Source organism: Sorghum bicolor, chromosome 2 (genome assembly GCF_000003195.3).
Source record: "Sorghum bicolor cultivar BTx623 chromosome 2, Sorghum_bicolor_NCBIv3, whole genome shotgun sequence".
NCBI classification, from domain to species: Eukaryota; Viridiplantae; Streptophyta; class Magnoliopsida; order Poales; family Poaceae; genus Sorghum; species Sorghum bicolor.
In genome coordinates this window covers 53,471,978-53,493,593 of record NC_012871.2, presented here as the reverse complement: position 1 = coordinate 53,493,593, position 21,616 = coordinate 53,471,978, and the positions used below count along the sequence as shown (strand labels likewise).

At 42.4% G+C, this 21,616-nt stretch overlaps 2 protein-coding genes across 2 annotated transcripts in view; one reads left to right on the top strand and one right to left on the bottom strand.

Moving 5' to 3' along the window:
- LOC8071928 (putative disease resistance protein RGA3) lies at positions 7,164–16,812 on the top strand. The gene is made up of 5 exons (XM_002462162.2): positions 7,164–7,745; positions 8,450–9,610; positions 13,381–14,364; positions 14,807–14,894; positions 16,514–16,812. The coding sequence occupies exons 1-5, from the start codon at positions 7,404–7,406 to the stop codon at positions 16,612–16,614; spliced, it is 2,676 nt and encodes an 891-aa protein (XP_002462207.2). The 5' UTR covers positions 7,164–7,403; the 3' UTR covers positions 16,615–16,812.
- The window catches only part of LOC110432718 (sugar transport protein 14), a 3,913-nt gene continuing 3,303 nt past the window's right edge, over positions 21,007–21,616 (bottom strand). Inside the window, exon 4 of the mRNA XM_021453508.1 lies at positions 21,007–21,060. Within this exon, the coding sequence (XP_021309183.1) occupies positions 21,007–21,060 (54 nt within the window). The remainder of the gene's footprint in view (positions 21,061–21,616) is intronic.

Genomic DNA, 21,616 nt, shown 5'->3' with positions numbered 1-21,616 from the left:
ATATGAAGTAATGAATAGTGACAAAGATAATTAATCTGATCAGCACAACTTAGCCACATATAAATACGATAAGCACCTCAATTAGATACTCTAGAAAGTCATTAGCATGGAATTAGAACGAACTACAAGAATATTTCCTAAGTTATTCTCAACATATATAGATCTATGCATGTATGCATAGGTTATATGCGAATGCGATATCTATAAGCAATTCTATATGCTGAGTACCAACGATCTTACGGCGCACATGGCGACTAGGTCGAGTATCTAGACAATGAGTAAACATGAGGAAAGCAGATAGATAAATCATCTCCTCCATGTAATAATGATTGCTCTGCCAGCCCAATACACGAGAGGGGGACTATATAAGAATCAATGAAGCTATCACTATCACGAACTACCCCAGGATCTGGCATATTGGGTACAATCGCAGATAAATACGGTATAAGCACCACCCCTACACAATATCTATCATTTACCCATGGATCCGATGGATAAACGCTATACGATCCTAAACATGTATATAGCTCCAATCTAACTAAGCCAAGTACATAACTATGATAAACTAAGAACAATATAATCTTGAATATAAACAAGTAGAGCAAAGTCATAAGCAATATATTGAAGTAGAACAAAGTCATATTCATAATATTGAAGAACAAAGATGATTAGAAGAACAGTTAGAAGCATAATTAGAGAATTACCAAGAATCCTCTTGACAGATCCGGAAACCAATCGAAGATTGACTCCTTCTAGTTCTAATCCTATGTAGCTATGCTAATCTAGATGTCTAATTGATGTGGTGGCTCTAATCTTGATCAGAGGCTTCTTCTTCCTTGAAGAATAATGAATTAGGGTTGAGAGGCTCTCTCATCTAGGGGCCAGGGGGTCTGGTTTTATAGTCCCTTCAAGTGAATATGGGCCGTTGGATCAAACCGACATTGATTGAACGGTTATCCTTGATCCTTTAGGTCGGTGGAGATCTTTCCGAAAAGAGTGTCCTGATTGGACTCCAACAGGGGGCGGGCGCCCAGGTCAACTGGGCGGGCGCCCAGTGCCTGGCCCCGTTCGGCCTCCGCTTCCTTCCCGTGGCTTCTAGAGTCTTCTAGATGTAAGATAATTGCGCGGCATGTTAATATCTCTATGTAATCCCGACGTGTGGGTCTTTCTTCCGTATTTCCTGATAACCCCTTGCAGAAATAGACAAACACCAAAACTCGTGGAATTCTGTCAGATAAAACCCTAAATCTAGATGTTGATTCCATTTGGATCCTTTTCTTTGTTTATTTGATAATTAAATTTGATACTTAAGGACCGTCAACAATAGCCAAGTCCTTATTCTTAGATTAGGGAGGTATGTTTCCCCAAGGAGCAAATGTAGAATTAGATATTCGCCATCAGTTATCACCCCTCATAACCACTTCCATCCTTATCATTCACTCCATTCACTCACATGCACATATGACTTGATTGTATAATTAGTTTCTCTGGATCCATGGTTTAACTTATGCAATACATGTAAATAGGTTTGAATAGTCTTTCCCACCTATGAGCTCCACATAAGCCAATTAGAAGTAGGGTGAGAGAGAGAAGGCAACTATGCCTTAGTCCTACAAATACCATATATTCTGAGAGCTGAGAGAAGGCATACTCACTTGCCTTGGAGAGGATCCAAAAGTACCATATATGAGAGACTAAAAGTGTCATACAAGGAATCTCTGCATTTTATTTGAAAATCTTGCAAAAACTCTAGAACAATAGTTGATCAAAGAGTGAGTAGCATAGTGCTTGACTTAACTGTTCTGTCTTTCAACTACCCAAGACATAAGTGATAGCTATAAGCTCCATGGTGACAGGTAATATGGGTAAGTCTTGAGTCAAAATAGTTCACTCTAATTCGGAGGAAAGTCCTTCTTTGAACGCTTGTGTACTTGTGAGGCGTGAAAGTATTGTAGCAACTCCTCATCCATTGCTGAGTCTATCTTTGCTCAGGGACGAGCAAAAGGTAAGCTTAGGGGAGTTTGTTGACGGTAGATAAGTACTCTTTTTAACCGTCAACATAGCATGAGAAAGGACTTAAATAAGAATACTATGTAGCTATAGGGGTTATCGCTAATAGAATTCCACAAGTTTTGGTGGTTGTCTATTTCTACAGGGGGTTATCAAAATAAGAACAAAAACAGATCCACATGTTAGATTTACATAGAGAGAATATGTGAAACGTCAACTCAGAAATACTCCAAAAGGCTCGGGAAGACACCACCTGAAAGGTAGGGTCCACATGCCATAGGGCAAGGGCAGGCGCCCTACTTGGCAGGGACAGCCGCCCGAGGAGATCCACCAATCAGGGTGAACCTCGCGGATCCTGCCTCCACCGACTTTTGAGGATTAATCTTAAGCACACGTTTAAGTCGGTTTGATCCAAGGGCTGTGGTGCTTCCTAGGAGGCTATAAATAAATACCCTGACCCCCATGGAGGGAGGAGTTCATAATTCTCTAAGAAGATCAAGAGAAGAATTAGACAGAGAGGGGTCCCTCAAATGGATCTGTCTCTATAGGATTCTTAGCCACCATCTTAATTAGATCTCTATAGTTCTAGCATAGCTACGTAGGAATAGATCTAGAAGGAGTCAAGTCAATCTTGGAGTCCGGATCTATCTTTAGTTCTTGGTAAACTCTTATTCTCTTTGTTATATGTATATTATTTCTTGCTACTATAAATATGACTTTGATCTATTTGATTATATCAGAATTGACTTTATTCTATTTGCTTTTGTTCTCAATTATATTATTAGTCTATTTTAATTATAGGCTTAGCGTAGTAAGATTAGAATTATGTTTATGCATAGGATCGTATAGCGCTTACTCATTAGATCGATGGTAAGTGGTAAATATTATGTAGGCATGGTGCCTAGACCGTATTTATATGTGATTTCCCCTTATAGTCCAGAGCTTGATGCAGATCACGGGAGTGACAGTCCTGTTGAGTCCTTTATATTCCTTCTCCCGATTATAAGGATTGTAGAGCACCACTATTACAGGAAAGTGATTACTATGTTCATGATCTTTCTTGCTAATATCACTATGCATAGATATAACCTTTTCTAGTGATGAGCTAAGTGTACTTGCACTAATCAAAGTATGCTTTAACAGTATAGTTAGAATACTTAGGATTTAGTCTTGTAGACTGTGCTAATACCATGCTAGTGTTATAGACTTAGAGTAATCTAATTGAGATGATTATCATGTTTATCTTATAGCTATGAATTCTTATTTATCATCTATCACTTATTATTCATATTTATATATTTATCTTATGTGACACTTACCCTGTATGAGAGATAGATAAAGACATGGTTAAGGTCTCCATGATTACATGCAGTGCTCATTGCTCCTTATCCATTACAAGTCCCTTCCGAGTGGTAAAAATATAAATAACGATACTTGAAATACTCCTGGTTAAAATGCTATATCGGTATTATTTATGCGCTTGTGGATCCTTTATTTATTTATTTATTTATTCCTAGAAAAGCATATTGATTTAATACCAGCACTTCTACATCATGTTACGGATGACAACCTAGCTTAAGTGATGTTGAGTAATTTTGACGCCGTTGTTAGGAATAGATTTAAATTCTATTTTTAGTAGTTGCGTTAAGAAATGTCAACACCCTCGCTGGCGGACGCGAACCGGTCATGCCCGTGCCGGGGGAGGGGCCGGGCGGCACTCGCACCCACACCGGGGCCACTCATCTCTGTCAATGGCCGCGCCGGGTGTTGGCATCTCTAACATCACCTTAGTTACTAGGTTGTCATCCCTAGTAGTGATGCCAGAAATGCATGGGGTTGGTATTTAATAAACTGAACTCTTGATATAATAAATAATATAAAAGGTAATCCGCAAGCGCACAGATCAAATACTATTGTAGCACTTCACCAGGAGTATTCTAAGTATCGTTATCTATATTTTAAATCAGAGAGAAGCTAAGGAGTAAGCTCAGAGATGGATTTGTTAAATATGATTACTAATGAGGAAACCAATCACAAGTCACTTACTAAGGTTAAGGTAGAGGTGAGCCAATAATCTAAGGATAATAATGATAATAATAACCCAAAGTTTAGAAATAGACTACTCATCATATTGGTAGGCAAACAAGAGATTAGTCAAGAGATTGAATTATTAAGTAGCAACTAAGTTACTAAGTCTTTTCATCTACTTTAGCATATAACAATCATGTAAGCATAATGACTTTGAATTCATGCATAAGGAACATTAGCAAGGAAGATCATGAATAGAGCAAGACAAATCCTTATAATATCGTTCTATTATCGTTATTGACGGGGTGTGGACTATAGAAGACTCTTTGAGAATATTACATCCACGATCTACCAAATGGCCTGGCTAATAGGATGCATCCGCAGGTAAATGCCATCTAAGCACCACGGTTAAACTTAGTCTACCACCTAATTCTCTCGCAATGAGAACTAAGCGCTTTGCAAACATATGTATGCACATATTATCAATCATGACTATATCAAATATACAACTAGAGCAAACTAGAAACATAATAAATAGCAACATAATCAATTAGAATAAAGTCTTAAAGAAAGATACAAGATAATACCCGACTCTTGAGACAAAAATCCAGAATTCTGAGAGAAGCACCCAAACTCTTCTAAAATCTATCTTGCTAATCCTATCTAGAATTGAGGAATTGGAGTATCTAGTCTAATTATCTGGTGGAGAGATGATATCTAATCTCTACCTCTGGTTTTGGCTTCAAATAAATGAGATGAGATGAAAACCCTAGGGCCTGAGCCTCCTTATATAGCATAGCATTCGGATAAAACCGACCTTAATGGATGAAGCTTATTACTCCTCAAAGTCGGTTTAACCTCAATTCATGAGCTTGACCATGATTGGCCAGGGGAATGGCGGGCGCCCCCACCTGCCACGGTGGGTGCCCTGGCCCTAGGCCCACTCCCCTTCTGCCTTGTTCTGGTGTCTTTCCGAGCCTTCTATATTGTTCTTTTTCATATGTGGCTTCAATATATCGTTTCTCTCTATGTAATCATGACATGTGGGCCTTCTTTGGCTATTTTCTGATCACCCCTGCAGAAATAGATATTCACCAAAACTCATAGAAATCTGTCAGATAAAACCCTATTCTTATGTTGGTGATTGTTTTGTGCCCTCTTTTCCTTCCTCTTGTTGATATAAATTTGATGGTTATCTACCGTCAACACCGGGCTAGCCAGGACCGGGTGCCGGGTTGACCGCGCTGGGGGCTGGTGTCCGTGCGTTAAGGGCTGCACCGTGGCCGGCCACGCTCGCGCCGAGCGCGTTCGGTCGCGCCTTACCTGTGTCACGCGCACATCTTCAGGACAGTGGTGGTTCGTCTTGCGGGCACATCTTCACGATGGCGGCGAGGTACTCGTGCTCGTGTGTTTTGGAACTGATTTCTCACCTTTTTTACCTTAGCTCGGTAGAATACGTGCTGATAACGTGTTAAGAAATCATATTCTCACTATACACACACAATCATATAGATAAACATAGCAGAGAGCGAATGGAGCTCTTTATTTCTTTGTATCTATTCTATATACCTACATCAGATGGAAGCACCTCCTATTTATAGAGGATGGAGGTTGGATAGATGTATGTGAACTCCTTGGACTTTCTCTTCCTCTCTTCATTTAATTTGGCCACACTCAAAGTCTTCTATTGATATACACTATTTCTAGTCTCGCAAAAATTTTGATTTTCAACGATAGAACATATTGTATCCTATATTGTATCCTAGCTATCTTCTTCACTTCTACATGCCAGTATCCAAACGGCATCCTGGGTGTCATGGTTTGCTGCTCCGGGTACACCTTTGACTAATAATACTCCCTCCGTAAATAGATTTGTTCTTTAAGTCAAAATTTTTAAACTTTGACTATTTTTCTAGAAAAAATATCAAATTTTATAAAATTTTATGATATCAAATTATTATCATTAAATATATCAAAGACATTATATATTTATTTTATGTTATAGATATTGTTACTCTTCTTCTAAAGTTAGTGAAACCTAAGATAGTTTGATCAGATTTATATCTTTTGTTTTGTTTAGAATACTCTGCAAAAAAAAACCCAAAATAAAGAGGGGAGGAGACAGTGGGTATGTTTGATACACATGGATAGGTACTAAAATGGGCTAAAAATTATTTCAAATTTAACTATAGTTGGCTAGCTAGTTGACTAACTAGTTAAAGACTTGTCTACAAACAGCTCACCTAGTATATGCACTAGAGCTAATTTCACTAATTTTTAGCTAGCTAGTAATTAGCTCTTAATCCAAACAAGCTCTTAAAACAGTTTGGTTTAGAACAAATCTTGCGGCACATGAAACATTAAATATAGATAAAAATCTAAAAACTTTTCAAAATTTCCCGTCACATCGAATCATCGAATCTTGTGAGCTGCACCGATTGCAATTGCAATTTGCATGTTTATCAAGTTAGGCCTTTAGTTGAGGAGGTAGCATTTTTGTTTTTTATTTGATAATTATTGTCCAATCATGGACTAACTAGACTTAAAAGATTTGATTCGTAAATTACAGACAAATTATACAATTAATTATTTTTTATCTATATTTAATGTTGTATGCATATGCCGCAAGATTTGATGTGACGGGAAATCTTGAAAAGTTTTTAAGTTTTGAGGTGAACTAAACAAGATCTGTTTGGATCAAGTGCTAGTTACTAACGAAAAGTTTTTGAATCTAAAAGGCCTCCAGGATTCAAACAAGTTAGTTCACCCAAAAACCTAAAAAATTTTCAAAATTTTCCATCACATCGAATTTTACGATATATGTATAGAACATTAAATATAAATAAAAAATAATTAATTACATAATTTGTCTGTAATTTACGAATCAAATCTTTTAAGCCTAGTTAGTCCATAATTGGACAATAATTGTCAAATAAAAACAAAAATCTATAATACCTATAAATTTTTCATCTCCTCAAACATGCAAATTGCAATTGCAATCGGTGCAGCTACATCCAAAATTACTTTTGCGCCAGTCGCCACCAGACTCCGCCGTCCTCCCTGTGACCCTTTCTCGTTGTCCGTCCCCAAATCTTCTTCAGCAAAGAACAGAGCAGCATAGTTTCAAAAAAAAAAAAAAAAAAAAAAACAGAGCAGCATAGGAAAGAGCAGTGGGTTGAAAGAACTACCACGAAACAAGTTGTAAAGGGCCGCGAGTGGCCGCGGGAAGCAGATCTGTAGCCTTCCCCTCGGTTTTCTCTCTCGATCTCTTCCCCTGTGACCATGAGGCATCGCGTCTAGGCCCAGAGGAGATGACGGGCCTTCTCCGGTGACGTAGACGTATCCAAGCGGAAAGATACAACGCCATGCTTGCCATTGAGACTCTTGTGGCTATCGCTGTGGCGAAGATGGTAGCTCAAAAGATCGCCGGCTGCAGCCTTGCTACCTTGAAGCCATATTGTTGTAGCCTGTTCTGCGCCTTCAGAGATGATCTGAAAGATTTGGAGAAGGAACTTCTCTGCCTTGAAGCTCAGCTCAAGGAAAAAGACAAGTGGTTATTTGGCATCGAGGTTGCTGACGACGGCCAAGCCGTGCTGGCGCAAAGTTGGCATCGAGATGCAAAGCAGCTGGCTTTTGAGATCGAAGACACCATTGATGAGTTTGTCTGCTCCGAAGAGCTCTACCATGAGAGCACCTGTGCCCACAAGGTAAGAGCAACTTCTCTCTTATATTTCATCTCAAGTTGTAGTAGATAATCTCAAAATCATTTCAGCATACAGGAGAGCACTGCAGCATTCACCATGTAGGAGAGCACTGCTGCTGCAGTAGATTATCTAAACTTGTCTTCTATTCTTTAGGCATAGAGGAGAGGGGTTCTTTCTCCTTTATTTAGGGGAAGAAGGCTATTTAGGGGGGAAAAGGGCTGTTTTTAGGGGATCTTTTTTTTGAGGAATAAGATATTAATTGACTTGCAGATAGATCTCCAAAATAATCTCATGTAACAAGTTTGTTGATGGTCTAAGAACATATAGTCCTTTTCGTGTTCTCCTCATTAGGACATTGGAATGGCTAGGTTGTAGGTACTTCTCTGATGCCATTTATTTCATGTTCTTTTCATTTCTCTGAATGGGAAAATATTCCCTAGCTGTCTACTCGCAGAAAGAAATATACTGCAAGTTTATTTTAGCTTTGTCCATATTTGTTATGTTTCCATTGTTATAATTCTTATCATAAACCCCACTGAATCACTTAGTTTAACAAATCAATACCAACGTACTGAACCAAAAAATAACAGTAAATAGTGGAGAAACTGCTAATTGGCTCTTGATTTCTCAATAAATCGAGTGAATTTCGAATAACTACGATTATTTGACATGTCTAGCTGCCATTTTTTTTTCTATAAAAACTGCAGGCATCATTACTCTGTTCGTATTCGAATCCAATTGCAGCTAGAATCTGGACGGTTAAAAGGATGATATCAGAGACAAAGAAGCTGAATTCAGCCATCAAGTTAAATGGGCGATATGGTACTGGACATACTGGTATTGATTTAGAGTCAAGGTTTTCTGCTGAAAAGGAGACAACATCATATGATGGCCCTGATCCAGTCATTGGTAGGGTGAACGATTTGGAGGCTATTGCGGATACTATAAAGGAACATGCAAAACGACTATGTATTATTGCCATAGTTGGGCCTGTAGGTGTTGGGAAGACATGTCTTGCACGCCTAGTATTCAATCACTTGGATAGTGGGAGCAGATTCACTCGTAAAATTTGGGTTTATGTACACAAGTCTTGTTCTACAGTTGATATCAAAAGAATTGCGAGACAAGTAATTTCACAGGGTCTTTTGGCGGGCCAGGAACGACCAAATGCTGATTACACAATGCAGGAAATTACAACTAAGGTTCATGAGATACTGAAAAGAGAAAGATGCCTCATCATACTAGATGGCTTGTGGGGCTCAGATGATGACGTGTGTTCTCTGAAACAGATGTTCACAAGTTGTACTGAGGAGACAGAAAGTGTAATCATTGTGACCACCCACAATGAACAAATCGCTGAACACATGTCTACTGTTCCATTGTATAGATTAGCTCCTATGCTTGAAGGTGATTATTGCTCGGATATCTTTGTGAGCGCATTGTGTGGTCACAATTCACTCTTCCCTAGATACAGAAAGGAAATTATTTCAAGGTGTGAAGGCATACCTCTTGTTGCTGATTTCCTGGGTTCTATTGTACGTAATGGTGGGTGGGATCAGCGTGCTGTTTGGGAAAATGCTAGGGGCAAAGATTTGTGGAAATTAGAGGTGGATTATGCAACTACTCTAAGCAAGGAGTTGACTTTGTTTGCTCCCTTCAGGCTAATGTTCTATAATATATCTCATGGTCTGAGATTATGTTTTGCATATTGCTCAGTCTTCCCTAAAGGATCGAGTATACATAAGAGAAAACTTATTCAGCAGTGGATTTCACTTCACATGGTTGAGTCTGCAACACATGGGTCCGTTTCGGCAGAAATGAATGCAGAGAACATCATAAAGCAACTAAAGTCTATTCATCTCCTTCAGGTATGATCAGAGGCTTTTGTTACATGTTAATTAAACCCTTCCATGTTTATTAATTGAGTACAACTGCTGTTTGGATTTATCATATCACGTTTGCATCTTTGCAGCTCATGTGCATGAAAATTCTTACTTTCCCTTTTAGAAATTGAAAAGAGTACTTTGTTAATGTTATCCTGTTAGGTTTTCTATGCATTATAAGATAAAAGGCTCAACACTTTGTGGATTTGTTTTCTTTCCTGGGTACTGGGTTCCTGGGTTCAGTTGTTTTCCTGATCTCTTGACTCGTTTTGATGGGTTCTTACAGTTCACTTATTTTCCTGAATGAGAGCAATTAGCTTCGGGATTAGATGATTGATTAAGGGGTACAGGGGTACATCCCTAAGGGTTTATAGAAACACCCAATCAACGGTGATCCTTGCCTTATCAATCTATCTTAATACCTAAGGTGCTTAACCACACCGGCCCATTACAGCCCATTAGGGCGCCTATTGCTAACACTCCCCCACAGTCCAAACGTCAGCCACTTTGCACGTTTAGACTGGACCTAAACTTCGTGAACACTGAGGCAGGCAGTCTCTTTGTGAAGATATCAGCATACTGTAGGGCGGTAGGAACATGCTGGACTCGTAGATCACCAATGGCGACTCTCTCTCGGACGAAGTGAAGATCAATCTCGATGTGCTTGGTGCGCTGATGTTGCACCGGATTGGAGGTCATGTAGACAACACTGATGTTGTCGCAGTACACCAGTGTGGCGCGCCGAAGAGGGGCATGTAGCTCCAAGAGAAGCTGACGTAGCCAGCTGCAACCCCATTCGCCACTGCGTGATACTCGGCTTCAGCACTTGACCTTGAAACTGTGTTCTGACGCTTGGAGGACCAGGAAACGAGATTGTCACCGAGGAACACTGCATAACCTGAGGTGGATCGGCGAGTGTCGGGACAACCAGCCCAATCAGCATCGGTATAGACAACAAGATTAGTCGAAGTAGACTGTCGCAGCAGGAGACCAAGATGAAGTGTGCCCCGAACATAGCGAAGAATCCGCTTCAAAGCAGCAAGGTGAGGCTCTCGAGGGTCATGCATGTGGAGGCAGATCTGCTGAACAGCATATGCAATGTCTGGGCGAGTGAATGTCAAGTACTGAAGAGCTCCAGCAAGACTGCGGAAGTCTGTCGCATCAGAGACAGGGGCCCCCTCAGCTGCAGCAACCTTGGAGGTGGTGTCAACTAGTGTAGAGCACGGCTTGCACTCAGTCATTCCGGCACGATCTAAGATATCCAGCATGTACTGTCACTGTGAAAGGAGGAGTCCATCACCACGTCGCTGAATGCCTGAACATGCATACCAAGGAAGTGATGAAGTTCACCAAGATCTTTCATGGCGAACTCCCGCTGAAGTGCTGAGATAATCCGTCGAAGAATATCTGTGGACGAGGCTGTAAGGACAATATCATCGACATAGAGCAACAGGTAAGCTGTGTCGAATCCGCGCTGGTAGATGAACAGTGAGGTGTCTGACTTGGCTTCAACAAACCCAATAGACAGCAAGTAGGAAGCCATCCGGCTGTACCAAGCACGAGGGGCCTGCTTCAGGCCATGGAGCGACTTCTTCAGAAGGCATACAAAATCCGGATGAGCTGAATCTTCGAACCCGGACGGCTGCTGGCAGTAAACTGTCTCAGTCAGGTTGCCATGAAGAAAGGCGTTCTTCACATCTAGCTGGTGAAGGGGCCAGTGGCGTGTGAGCGCTAAGGAGAGCACCGTTCGCACAGTAGCGGGCTTCACCACAGGACTGAAAGTCTCATCAAAGTCCACACCAGGCCGCTGGGTAAAACCACGGAGAACCCAACGCGCCTTGTACCGCTTGAGGGAGCCATCAGACTGAAGCTTGTGCTTAAAGATCCACTTCCTAGTGACAACATTGGCCCGAGGAGGGCGAGGCACAAGATCCCAGGTGTGATTCTGAAGAAGACATTGTGTTCTTCCTCCATAGCTGCTCGCCAATTGGGATCAGCAAGAGTGCTACGGAAGGTCTTCGGCACCGGGGAGAGAGGCATAGCGTGGTAGATAGAGGGCATCCTGTAGCCGCTCTTCGATCGAGTGCCCATGGAGTGCTGGTTGGTCACCGGAGGGACTGCAATCGCACCCTTGGGCAGCGAGGCTGCTGAGGGCGGGGGTGACCGGTGCAGCAGGAGCGGCCGGGGCGGCCGCCAGCGGCTCACGTGGTCGACGCTCGTAGACGTGCGTGAAGTAGCGAGCCGGCCGGAGAGGAGGGAATCCGGGTGGTGGCCCGCGGGGCGCCTGGAAGGGTGCTGAAGAGCCCGCGGGCGATGAAGGGGGAGCCGAGCCATGACATAGGGCGTCAGGCAGCTCCAGGGCCGCTCATGGCGCGGAAGGACTCTTGGTGGCCGCGCGTGGCGCGGAAGGAGGTGGTCCTGACACCCGCAGTGCAGGAGGAACGTAGAGCGCGAGCAGCGGGGGGTCCTCAGCATCCTCAGAGGGCGCCCCAGGTAGGGCCTCATGGGGACCGGCAGGGGCGCAAGTGGCGTCAGAGGTACTGGGAGAATTTTCTGCAGGCAAACACTTGTGCGACGGTCCAATAGGAGCGGGCACAACATCAGGTTTCCTGGAGTACTAGAACCATAGCGCTCAGCAAAGGGGAAGGACATTTCATCTCGCCCAGATCGTCTGTGAGTGTGGCGATGATCCAGGACTTGACGATGCAGTCCATCCGGGCCAAATCCGGAGAAATCGGGACTGGAGAGTCTTCGCGGACGTGATCCTGGAGGGTAAATTTGCCGAGGATGAGGAGGAACTGATCACACCAACGATTGAAGTTACCGGAGTCGACGTCGAGGATGGTGGTGACGTGGTTCCGGATGTTGCTGATGGTGACAGCCTGCGAGTGAAGTTGAAGTAGAGCCACGACTTCGTGATGAAGCATGGCGGTGCGGAGATCAGGTGGAGCGCCGTTGGTCGGTGCAGTGGCACCACCGGGTGGAGCCCCTGACGACGAAGGAGCCACGGCGGCAGCAGCAGTCGTCCGCTCTAGGGCTGCGCGCGCGAGGGCATCCTAGGCGCGCTTGGCGGCGGCGGCGCGCTCCTGGGCCGCGGCCTCGGCCTCCTGCTCGGCCTCGAGTGCGCGGGCCAGTACAGCGTCGCGAGTAGCGGCGCGGTCGCGCCCCAGTTGCTGGGCGGCGGCGGCGGCAGCGTTGGCATGCTCCTTGGCGGTCTTGGACGGAACCAAAGGAGCCGGAGGAGCCGGTGTTGTCCTGCCCGTCGTTGGGAGTGGAGGGCGACATGGCAGGCGGTCGCAGCACAGCAGGGCAGGCGCGCGGAGAGGGGAAGAAGCGCTGCACGGCTAGAGGCCGGCGCGCGTGATGTAGCGGAAGCTGACCTAACCTAGGCGTGATACCATGAGAGCAATTAGCCTCGGGATTAGATGATTGATTAAGGGGTACAGGGGTACAATATATAGGCAATGATCCCTAAGAGTTTATAGAAACACCCAATCAACAGTGATCCTTGCCTTATCAATCTATCTTAATCCCTAAGGTGCTTAACCGCACCGGCCCATTACAGCCCATTAGGGCGCCTATTGCTAACACTGAACAAAAAAACAAGCCATCCATCTTCAATGCCCAATGCAAGACATGGACACAATTTGATCCTGTCCAACTGTTTGTGCTCAAGAAAAGAAAACAAAGATATACCATAATTGAATTAATCTCTCTTTCATGTGATGTATGCTTAATCTGACTTGATTTTTCAGGTTGAGGATGATGCTGAAGGAAACTCTGGCGCAACAGGTGAGGTGCTACGCATGCATTGCATGGCATATGAACTGGCCCGTTTCATCTCGCACAAAGATATCCTTGTGGTTTTAGAAGGTGAAGAGGCAGTCAGTTCTTTTCCTGAAGAAAAAGAAGAGGCCGGTCCGACATGTTGTTTTTCTCAAGAAAAGGAACAGGGCATTTTGACTTATTGTGACCATCGCTATGCACAGCTCCCAGTTTTTACCAAGTACCGTCCACAAAAGGTCAGGTCACTAATTCTGAGACCCACAGCCGATCTGCAGGAACTCAAACCTGGGATTCTTATCGCTGTCAGTGAAGTGATCTCAGGAAATAAGTACTTGCGTGTCTTGGATCTTAGTGGTTGTGGTATCACGGAACTGCCAGCTTGTGTTTGTCAGCTGAAGCAATTAAGGTACCTTGACGCCTCAAGGTTGGACATGAAAGAACTGCCTTGTGTGGAGAACAGTTTGAGAAAGCTTGTTTACCTGAACCTACAAGATTGCCGCAGTCTTGGAAGTGTGCATGAGTCCTTTGGCATGCTTCCTAGTCTAAAATATCTTAATTTATCACTGTGTGTTAGACTCACAAAATTGCCTGCATCATTCAGGAGACTAAGAACACCCCGGCGTCATTGCACAATTGACTTGTCTGGTTGCCAGGAGAGTGTAATCGTACAATTTAATTCTGAACTGCAAGGTGAGCAAACTCAGACAGAGAAGATTCCTGACCCTCAACCTGATCAGCATCCTCAGACAGACAAGGATCCAAATAGCGAACGACATGATCGACACTCTCAACCAGGCAGGGTACCTTATTCTCAGCCTGATAAGGTTCCAGTTCCTCAACCCAGCCAGACAGAAATATCTTCTATGGAAGACAAAATTATGGGAAGCCATCCAGAGTTTGCATTGGAATCAACTTCACCGTTAGATGTAGCTGATGAACCAGAGGAATCTCAGGTACTTTACCATATTCAGACACAAACTGTTGTATGCCCAAATTAGCTGTAGTTGATTTAATTCAAAGGAAGTAGTTTTAGCTTGACGATGTCCTTTCACCAATGCCATTTTGGAAACATTGAACTTCAAGTTGAAAAGTTTGGTTTACAAAATATAAGACCGAAAGGTGGGGGCAGAAATACTCAAGTTACTTTCTATATACATATTCTATGTAAATTTGCTGTGTGTTAAGAAAGAGGGTTTGCTATGAAAAGCACAAGAGTCATTGGCGCATGATTCCACCTACTAGAGTTCAAGTCCTCGGGTCCATGTATTTAGATGTTTGTGAGATTAATGGCTTTGGGCATCCCTAGTTGGTCCATAAGTCACAAGTTCTATAAAAAATAAATCGCCGCACTTACGTGATGTAATTATCGACATCTTGATGCTCCTCTCTCTGTAGTCCTCGCTGGAAACAAATGGAAGACATTGTGCCTCACTATCATCAAGCAACTCAACAAATGGGGCTCCATATGATGGCAAAACAGCAGGTACATCATTCCAAGTACATTCTAAATTTCCATCTATCCAAAGAAAAAAAGATTCAGACTATTGTTCTAGTTCTTTGTATCATATGCTGTTTTAGAATGGGACAGATTTCCTCATGTTATCAAGATGCCAAGGAATTTCCAAAAGTAATTTTCCTATTATTACTACTGTGGTATTGTTAGAGTATGTCAGGGGCATTGGGCTTGGGCTTGGGCTGGCTGGATAGCCCATTAGTGTGTTAGGGTTAATTAGAGATAAGAGTCGCTGGCTTAGGGGTCAAGTAAGTCTTGTTTGGGAGTCAAGTAAACCTCTCTATATAAGGAGAGATGTATCAATCTAATCAAGCAAGAATTAAGAAAGAAACCCTTCCTTGGCCATGGGAAAGGCCCCCGGCTGGCCTCTCTTGCCCTCACAGCCCTAGACTATGAACAGTACCCGTGGGTACTGTAACATGGTAGCCGCCGTCATTCCCCTCAACTCTCTCAATCCCAACAGCCACATAACATCTGATATCAGAGCTGCCAGATTCCGATGAGCCGCTATGGGATCAGATTGCCAAGGCTCTGGCCAACATCAACACGTAACAGACGCACCTCAACGCAAGGCTGGCCACCGTGGAGATCCATCAGGCGTGGTATCAATGGTTTGGGCTAGATGAAATCAGAACTTTCAAACTTGAGCTACCAAGCTGAGCAAATATAATAAGATCTAACCAAATGTACTCATAATATGTTCTGTGAGATTTTAGGATAGACATCTTCTAGAGTTCAGTTACAGAACCTTGATATAATTTTGCTTGTTTCAGATGAATAAATTGGTAACAGCACCACTTAAAATTATAAAATAAGGAGCAGCTAATTTAGTGAAAATTGGCCTAGTACTCTTTCTTGTCTCAAATTTATACAAACTGCACTTCAGAAGTTTTGAAAAGAAAATCATTTACATAGATTATTGCCTCAGAGTACATTAGATAAACATGTGCAGCAAATAGCTGAAAATGAGAGATTTGTATTTGAACTAGTTGAGGCTGGTCAGACTAGTTAGAATATACGAACGTCCAGAGTGGCATCAACATATTTTCACATCAAGTCATCAACTCACTACCAATTACACCTTAGTTCTAGTTTTGCCCTTAGTGTAATGCATCAGAAGTCAATCCTTGCATCGAAATCACAGTTGCATCCTAATAGCCCAATAGAACTTATTAAGACACCATCTTCATAAACTATTAAATCATAATATTTTACAAAATAACAACTTAAGAACTACTCCAGAAGTAATCCAGAATCTGCTGGGTTTATTTGTTTTCTCTAGTTTTCTTGTATAATTTTCTTGTTATTTGTGTACTGTAGTCCAATGTTTCATGGGGTTTAATACTGTTAACTTTTTTGAAAAAAAAAACAAGTGTGTAATGCTGCTCTGTTGTAATATTGTATGCCTGCATGAATCCTAGTCAATAGTCAATACTAAGCTAAGAGTTACATTACATGCATGTGAATTCTCATTACTCTTGTCAATTCCTTCAGTCAAATGCCAATCTTTATTCAGTCCTAATAAGAAAAGAAAAATGGGAAATCATAGCCTTCATGTCTATCTCATGAGAAACTTGTGGTGTTTCCAGCCTGTAGACAGAAGACTTCGCGAAACAAGGTGAAGGGGATCCTGCTGGACATCCGGAAATCTAGTTTTAGAAGTAATGTGAAAAAAAGTACTGATAGATAGCCCCACATGTAAGGGGATTATTGGGATTAATTTTCTCGTTCTGTTATAGCAGTGGTCCCTCTGGATTCAAAATTTTATTTTAGGACTCCCCGAATAACTTATTTTTGAGGCTGAGTGTTCTCGTTCTGCTGGAAACTCCATGTACTTAAAACACACCACATGTTCTCAACACCGTTCTTGGATGATGTGCTTCCACTACCATTGTTTGTAGAGTATCCATACCCCCCTTGACCTTTGATGTGCACCTGTCGCACAAAATCTTCATCAAGGTTAGAAGTTAAATGCTGTATCAATGAAAAGTTAATAGTTACATGCATGTGAAATCATCATTAGTCTTGTCAATTCCTTGATTTCAGCGTTAATGTTTATTCCGTTCTAAAGAAAGTTCAAAATGGGTAGGCTACAGGCACTACTGCTACGGAAGTCTTCATGTATATATCGTGAGGAATACATGATGTTCCCACCTTGTAGACGGAGGTTCCTACTAACGAAAAGGGAATTCTGTTGAATATTCAGAATTCTAGGATAGTTTCGTTACTAGCAAATGCAAGGCATCAAAGATAAATATTTCTATGAATGATGTGAATTTTGGTCATCAAATCCTTCATATTATTCAGCTCAAGTGAACTCTAAAACAAGAACTGACAGTGACCAATGGTGGAAAAGGAAACGAAAATATTTAACAAGTTCAAGTCAATTGTGTCATGAATATGATGTTAACGCCGCTCTTATGAACGAAAGGATGGCAAGAATTGAGGATTGTTTTGTTTGAGAAGTACTATTTCTTTTTTTAATACGCAAAAGTTTTACGTATCTTTGTATTTAAGAAGATATTTTTACAACGCACATGGACGCACTAGGGATGATGAAGTATACAAAATGTGCAACCCCTCTAGCCTGATTACACATGGCGATTACTCGCGTACTAATTTTTCTAGGTGGCGCGCTCCCGCCTCTATCCAAAGGTTGGTGATTTGCTTGATCGGGGGGGGGAGTTACGCGGGGGGGGCCCCTTTGTTTGGGAATTTTGGGTTTTTTTTTTTCCAAAGCTCCCATGCCAGGGGCAAAAAGGGGGGGTGGGGGTCCTTCCCTTTTTTTTTATGCCATTTTTGTTTTCCCCGCTCCCCCCAGTGGGGAGGGAGCCCCCCCCCCCCCCCCACCTGAGCGGCGTCGGCCCCCAGCACCGTCAGAGTGAACCACCAGATGTGTCTGGAGAAGGAGCAGATGGTGATGATGTGGTCGATGGTCTCCGGGTCTTGGTCGCAGAGGTACATTCGTCACGCGCATCAAGCCCGTGGTGTTTCCTCCTATCTGTAGTCCAGTGTCTTTTCCGGAAGCAGTGCCTAGGTCTTCCAGATCCGAGTGCATCCGGGGACCGGGTGCGAAGGCAGGTGCAGCGCTCCATAAGCTGAGCTGGAGGAGTACGATCCCTCTTGGCTCCATCTCCAAACCAAATGGTCCGCATTGTTGTTTAGGGTCTCAGTCGCAATCAACCTCCAGAGCCGCTTGTATTGGTTTGTTGCTTCGACAGAGATGCCTCCGGAGATTTGGCGAACCCACGCGCGTCCCTGCAGGCCGTCTGCCACAGTCGTTTGCCTAATGTCCTTGTGGCTTACGAAGTTTAGCAAACATGGTGCAATGTGCTTGACTGTTTGGCTGTGAATCCACCGTCTCGTCGTGGAGCGATCGTCCCCGATGATTGTAACTCAAGCGAACAAAGCGGGGTCCAGGGCACCGATAGTGCCAGCTGCGCCCAGGCGCGATTTTCGTTGGCATGCTACAACCATAGCCAAGACAAACAATTTATAGTACAGTTGGACCTGTAGGGATAAGCAGTACTGACTGGAACCACATGATATGAATATTGAGTGAGACAATATGTGAACAATTGACACAGAAAGGTCAATGTTTGATCTTTGAAAATAGTATGGCATGATTGATAGGCACCGAGCAACTCTGGCTGAAATGGGTATCCGGTATGGGCTCTCACGCCATAGTCAGACAGAGATACGCCAGTTATGGCGTACAGGATGGGATTGCGGTGTATGTTCCTTGTAAAAGGCACTTTATTTCCTCCTTACACACGCATCTTTTATCTCCTGTGCATTGTAGTAGGAAAAAAAGAGATAAATCATGCAAAAAATTCATTAAAAAGGATGTAACTTCTTTTTTTCGAACTGCCTTTCAATTAAGATAGGAAAAGAGAGTTATGTACAAACAAAGACACTCCAAAAGAGGTTATAAAGGAACCCGGGCCTCTACAAAGACCCTCTCCCTAAAAATAGGTGAAAGCTCTCTTAAGTGATGAATATTCAGAAAAACCATCAACATGTTCGTCAGGCTGATATTCACTATTAACAATGACAGAAAATGCAATTCACACTGATGGAATGTTTGGTTTGGAGAATCAATACGAAGTGATGCATTCATCCCTTAAGTGATGAAAAGTTAATTAGTTACATGCATGTTAGGTCATCTTTTGTCTTGTCAATCCCTTTGATTTCAGCGTTAACGTTTATTCCGTTCCAAGAAAATTCGAAATGGGTAAATCACAGGCACTACTGATACGGAAGTCTTCATGTATATATCGTCAGGAGTACATGATGTTCCCAACTTGTGACGGAGTTTTCAATGTTTGACCTTTGAAAACGATATGGCATGATTGGCTGAAATGGGTACTCGGGGGTATGGGCTCGCCAGTCAGACACAGAGATGGCCTACGGCTACGGGATGGGATTGCGGTGTCTGTTCCTTATAAAGGGCACTCCTTACACGCAAGTTTTATCTCCTTTGCATTGTAGAAAAAAAAAAGACAGATACATCATGCAAACATCGGTTCATTAAAAAAGGCGCAGCTTCTCATTTCAGTCGAATATATAAATTGGTCATAAGAACAAAGCCCAGTTAGAAGGACCATTCGAATAAATTGGTCATAACAACAAAGCCCAGTTAGAAGGCCCATATGTTGGAGCATGTGAACATTCAGAAAAAAAAACCATCAACATCATCGTCAGGCTGGTATCCAGTCTTTACTCTTAACAATGACAAAAAAAATGCAGCTAAGAATGACTTTATCCTTCATATTCATACTAATTATTAGCTTGTGAAAAATGAGATGGGGATACATTAACTCATTTTATTCGAGAAAAAAGTTAAGAAGTTATGCAAACTAACCACACTTTGAGGGCACCCACAATGGTATAAGCCAGTTACTAGCTCTAAACTTGTTCAATAGTGTTAACTTTCAGCAATGACTTCACATGACACTCTCACATATATATCTTGAAATGTGTGTATGAGCCTAGCTCTTGATCAAGAGCTAACTTTCTCTCTCTCTCTCTCTCTCTCTCTCTCTCTCTCCCCTATTAAAATATAAAAAATATTTAGAACTAGCTTATGAGTCACCCTTTACGGGTGTCCTAAGAGATTTATGAACCTGCTACCAGTTACAAATTATGCAACAGGTCATCTGACTACCCAAGAACACGAAACAATCAACCATTATGCGAAATTATATCTGCGTCTAGCTTATTATTCTCCCCACCAAAATGAACACATAAAACCTATGAGAACATAAGAAGTATTAGCATTTAACCGCAGCTGTTGCTGCCAATTCCAGATGCTGGTGGAATCCTGTGTACTTAAAAAACCCATCTTCATAAGCGACACCATTGAGGCTTGTTTGACATGGTTCCAGCTCTAGTTTCGGCAGCCAAAGCTGTGTTTAGGCAAAGCTGTGTTTAGGCTAGAAGCCGAAGCCATAAAAAGTAGCTCCTCCTCAAGTGCTGCTCCTCCAGATGAGCACTTGAGGACAAGTCAGACAAAAAATGCCCTTAGTCTTTTGAATTCCTTGATTTCAGCGTTAACATGTTTATTCCGTTCTAAGCAAAATTAAAATGGGCAAATCACATCCAGTACTGCTACGGAAGTCTTCATGTGTATGTCGTGAGGAAGACATGATGGTGCTCCCAACTTATAGACAGAAGACATCCTAAAGAAAATGGGATTCTGTTGAATATGCAGAATTTTAGTTTGAGAAGTAATGACAAGACCTGCGTATAGAAAATTAGCACCGACAAAACTATCTGATGTGGACTCTTTGGGTTATCAACAAACGCGAGATCTGACTCTGAAAGGTATCGACTCCTTTTTGTTAACAGGAAGAACGGCGTGAATTAGGGATGACATATTTCTGAATTCTGTCACCACAACTCCGCAAGCAATGAGTATGAGTTGTCGAAAACGGCTGGATGCAGAGATAAGCATGACTGACTGAAGGTTGAAGTACATGCTGATTGACTATTGAGTGAGACATCCATGTGAGCCATTGACTTAAAATGGAAAGTCTCATATTTGGAATACGGTTATGTTTGACCAGTGAAAGGGACTGCATTATGTCCTGTTGTCCAGATAAGTTGTACTAGCAACATGGAAAATCTGCCCAAACTGAGTTTCAAAAAAAAAAAAAAAACTGCCCAAACTGATCGCCAGCTTTTATATTATATTACATAATACCTCCGAACTAAAATAGGCACATAGCCAGAAGTTGATTTATGTTGGGGCAGATGGTTTAGTAGGGGAATACCGTCTTCTTTTTTAAAACTTCAGTTAAATTGTTTGAACAAATGTGGGTGATCATAAAACAGGAGCAGACAATAAACTTTGGCAGTTAACTGATGAAGAGTTGGAGCCTTGCCTTGGAGGATGTCAAACATTCATAATTCCAAACAACGAGCTAACAGAACATCGTGCTTCGCCTAACACATTTCGGCATCAAGATTCCTCGACCCACCACCAATTACACAACAGATTGGGACAAAGCTTTTTTTGCCCCCACACAAGTCTGAACTTACAATAACATGAAAGCACAGCATGAAAACCATGGAGAAATTAAGGCACAAAATGCAATGCAGCAACACCAATCCTAACTCATCCTCTTTTGGATTGCATCAAGAATCACACCACATTCATCTAGGAGTAATCATCTCATATAGATTGGAGT

Coding starts and splice junctions, on each gene's coding strand:
- LOC8071928 (XM_002462162.2), top strand. CDS start 7,404: ATGCTTGCCATTGAGACTCTTGTGGCTATCGCTGTGGCGAAGATGGTA. Junction 7,746..8,449: donor AGAGCACCTGTGCCCACAAG/GTAAGAGCAACT, acceptor TAAAAACTGCAG/GCATCATTACTCTGTTCGTA. Junction 14,365..14,806: donor ATGAACCAGAGGAATCTCAG/GTACTTTACCAT, acceptor CTCTCTCTGTAG/TCCTCGCTGGAAACAAATGG.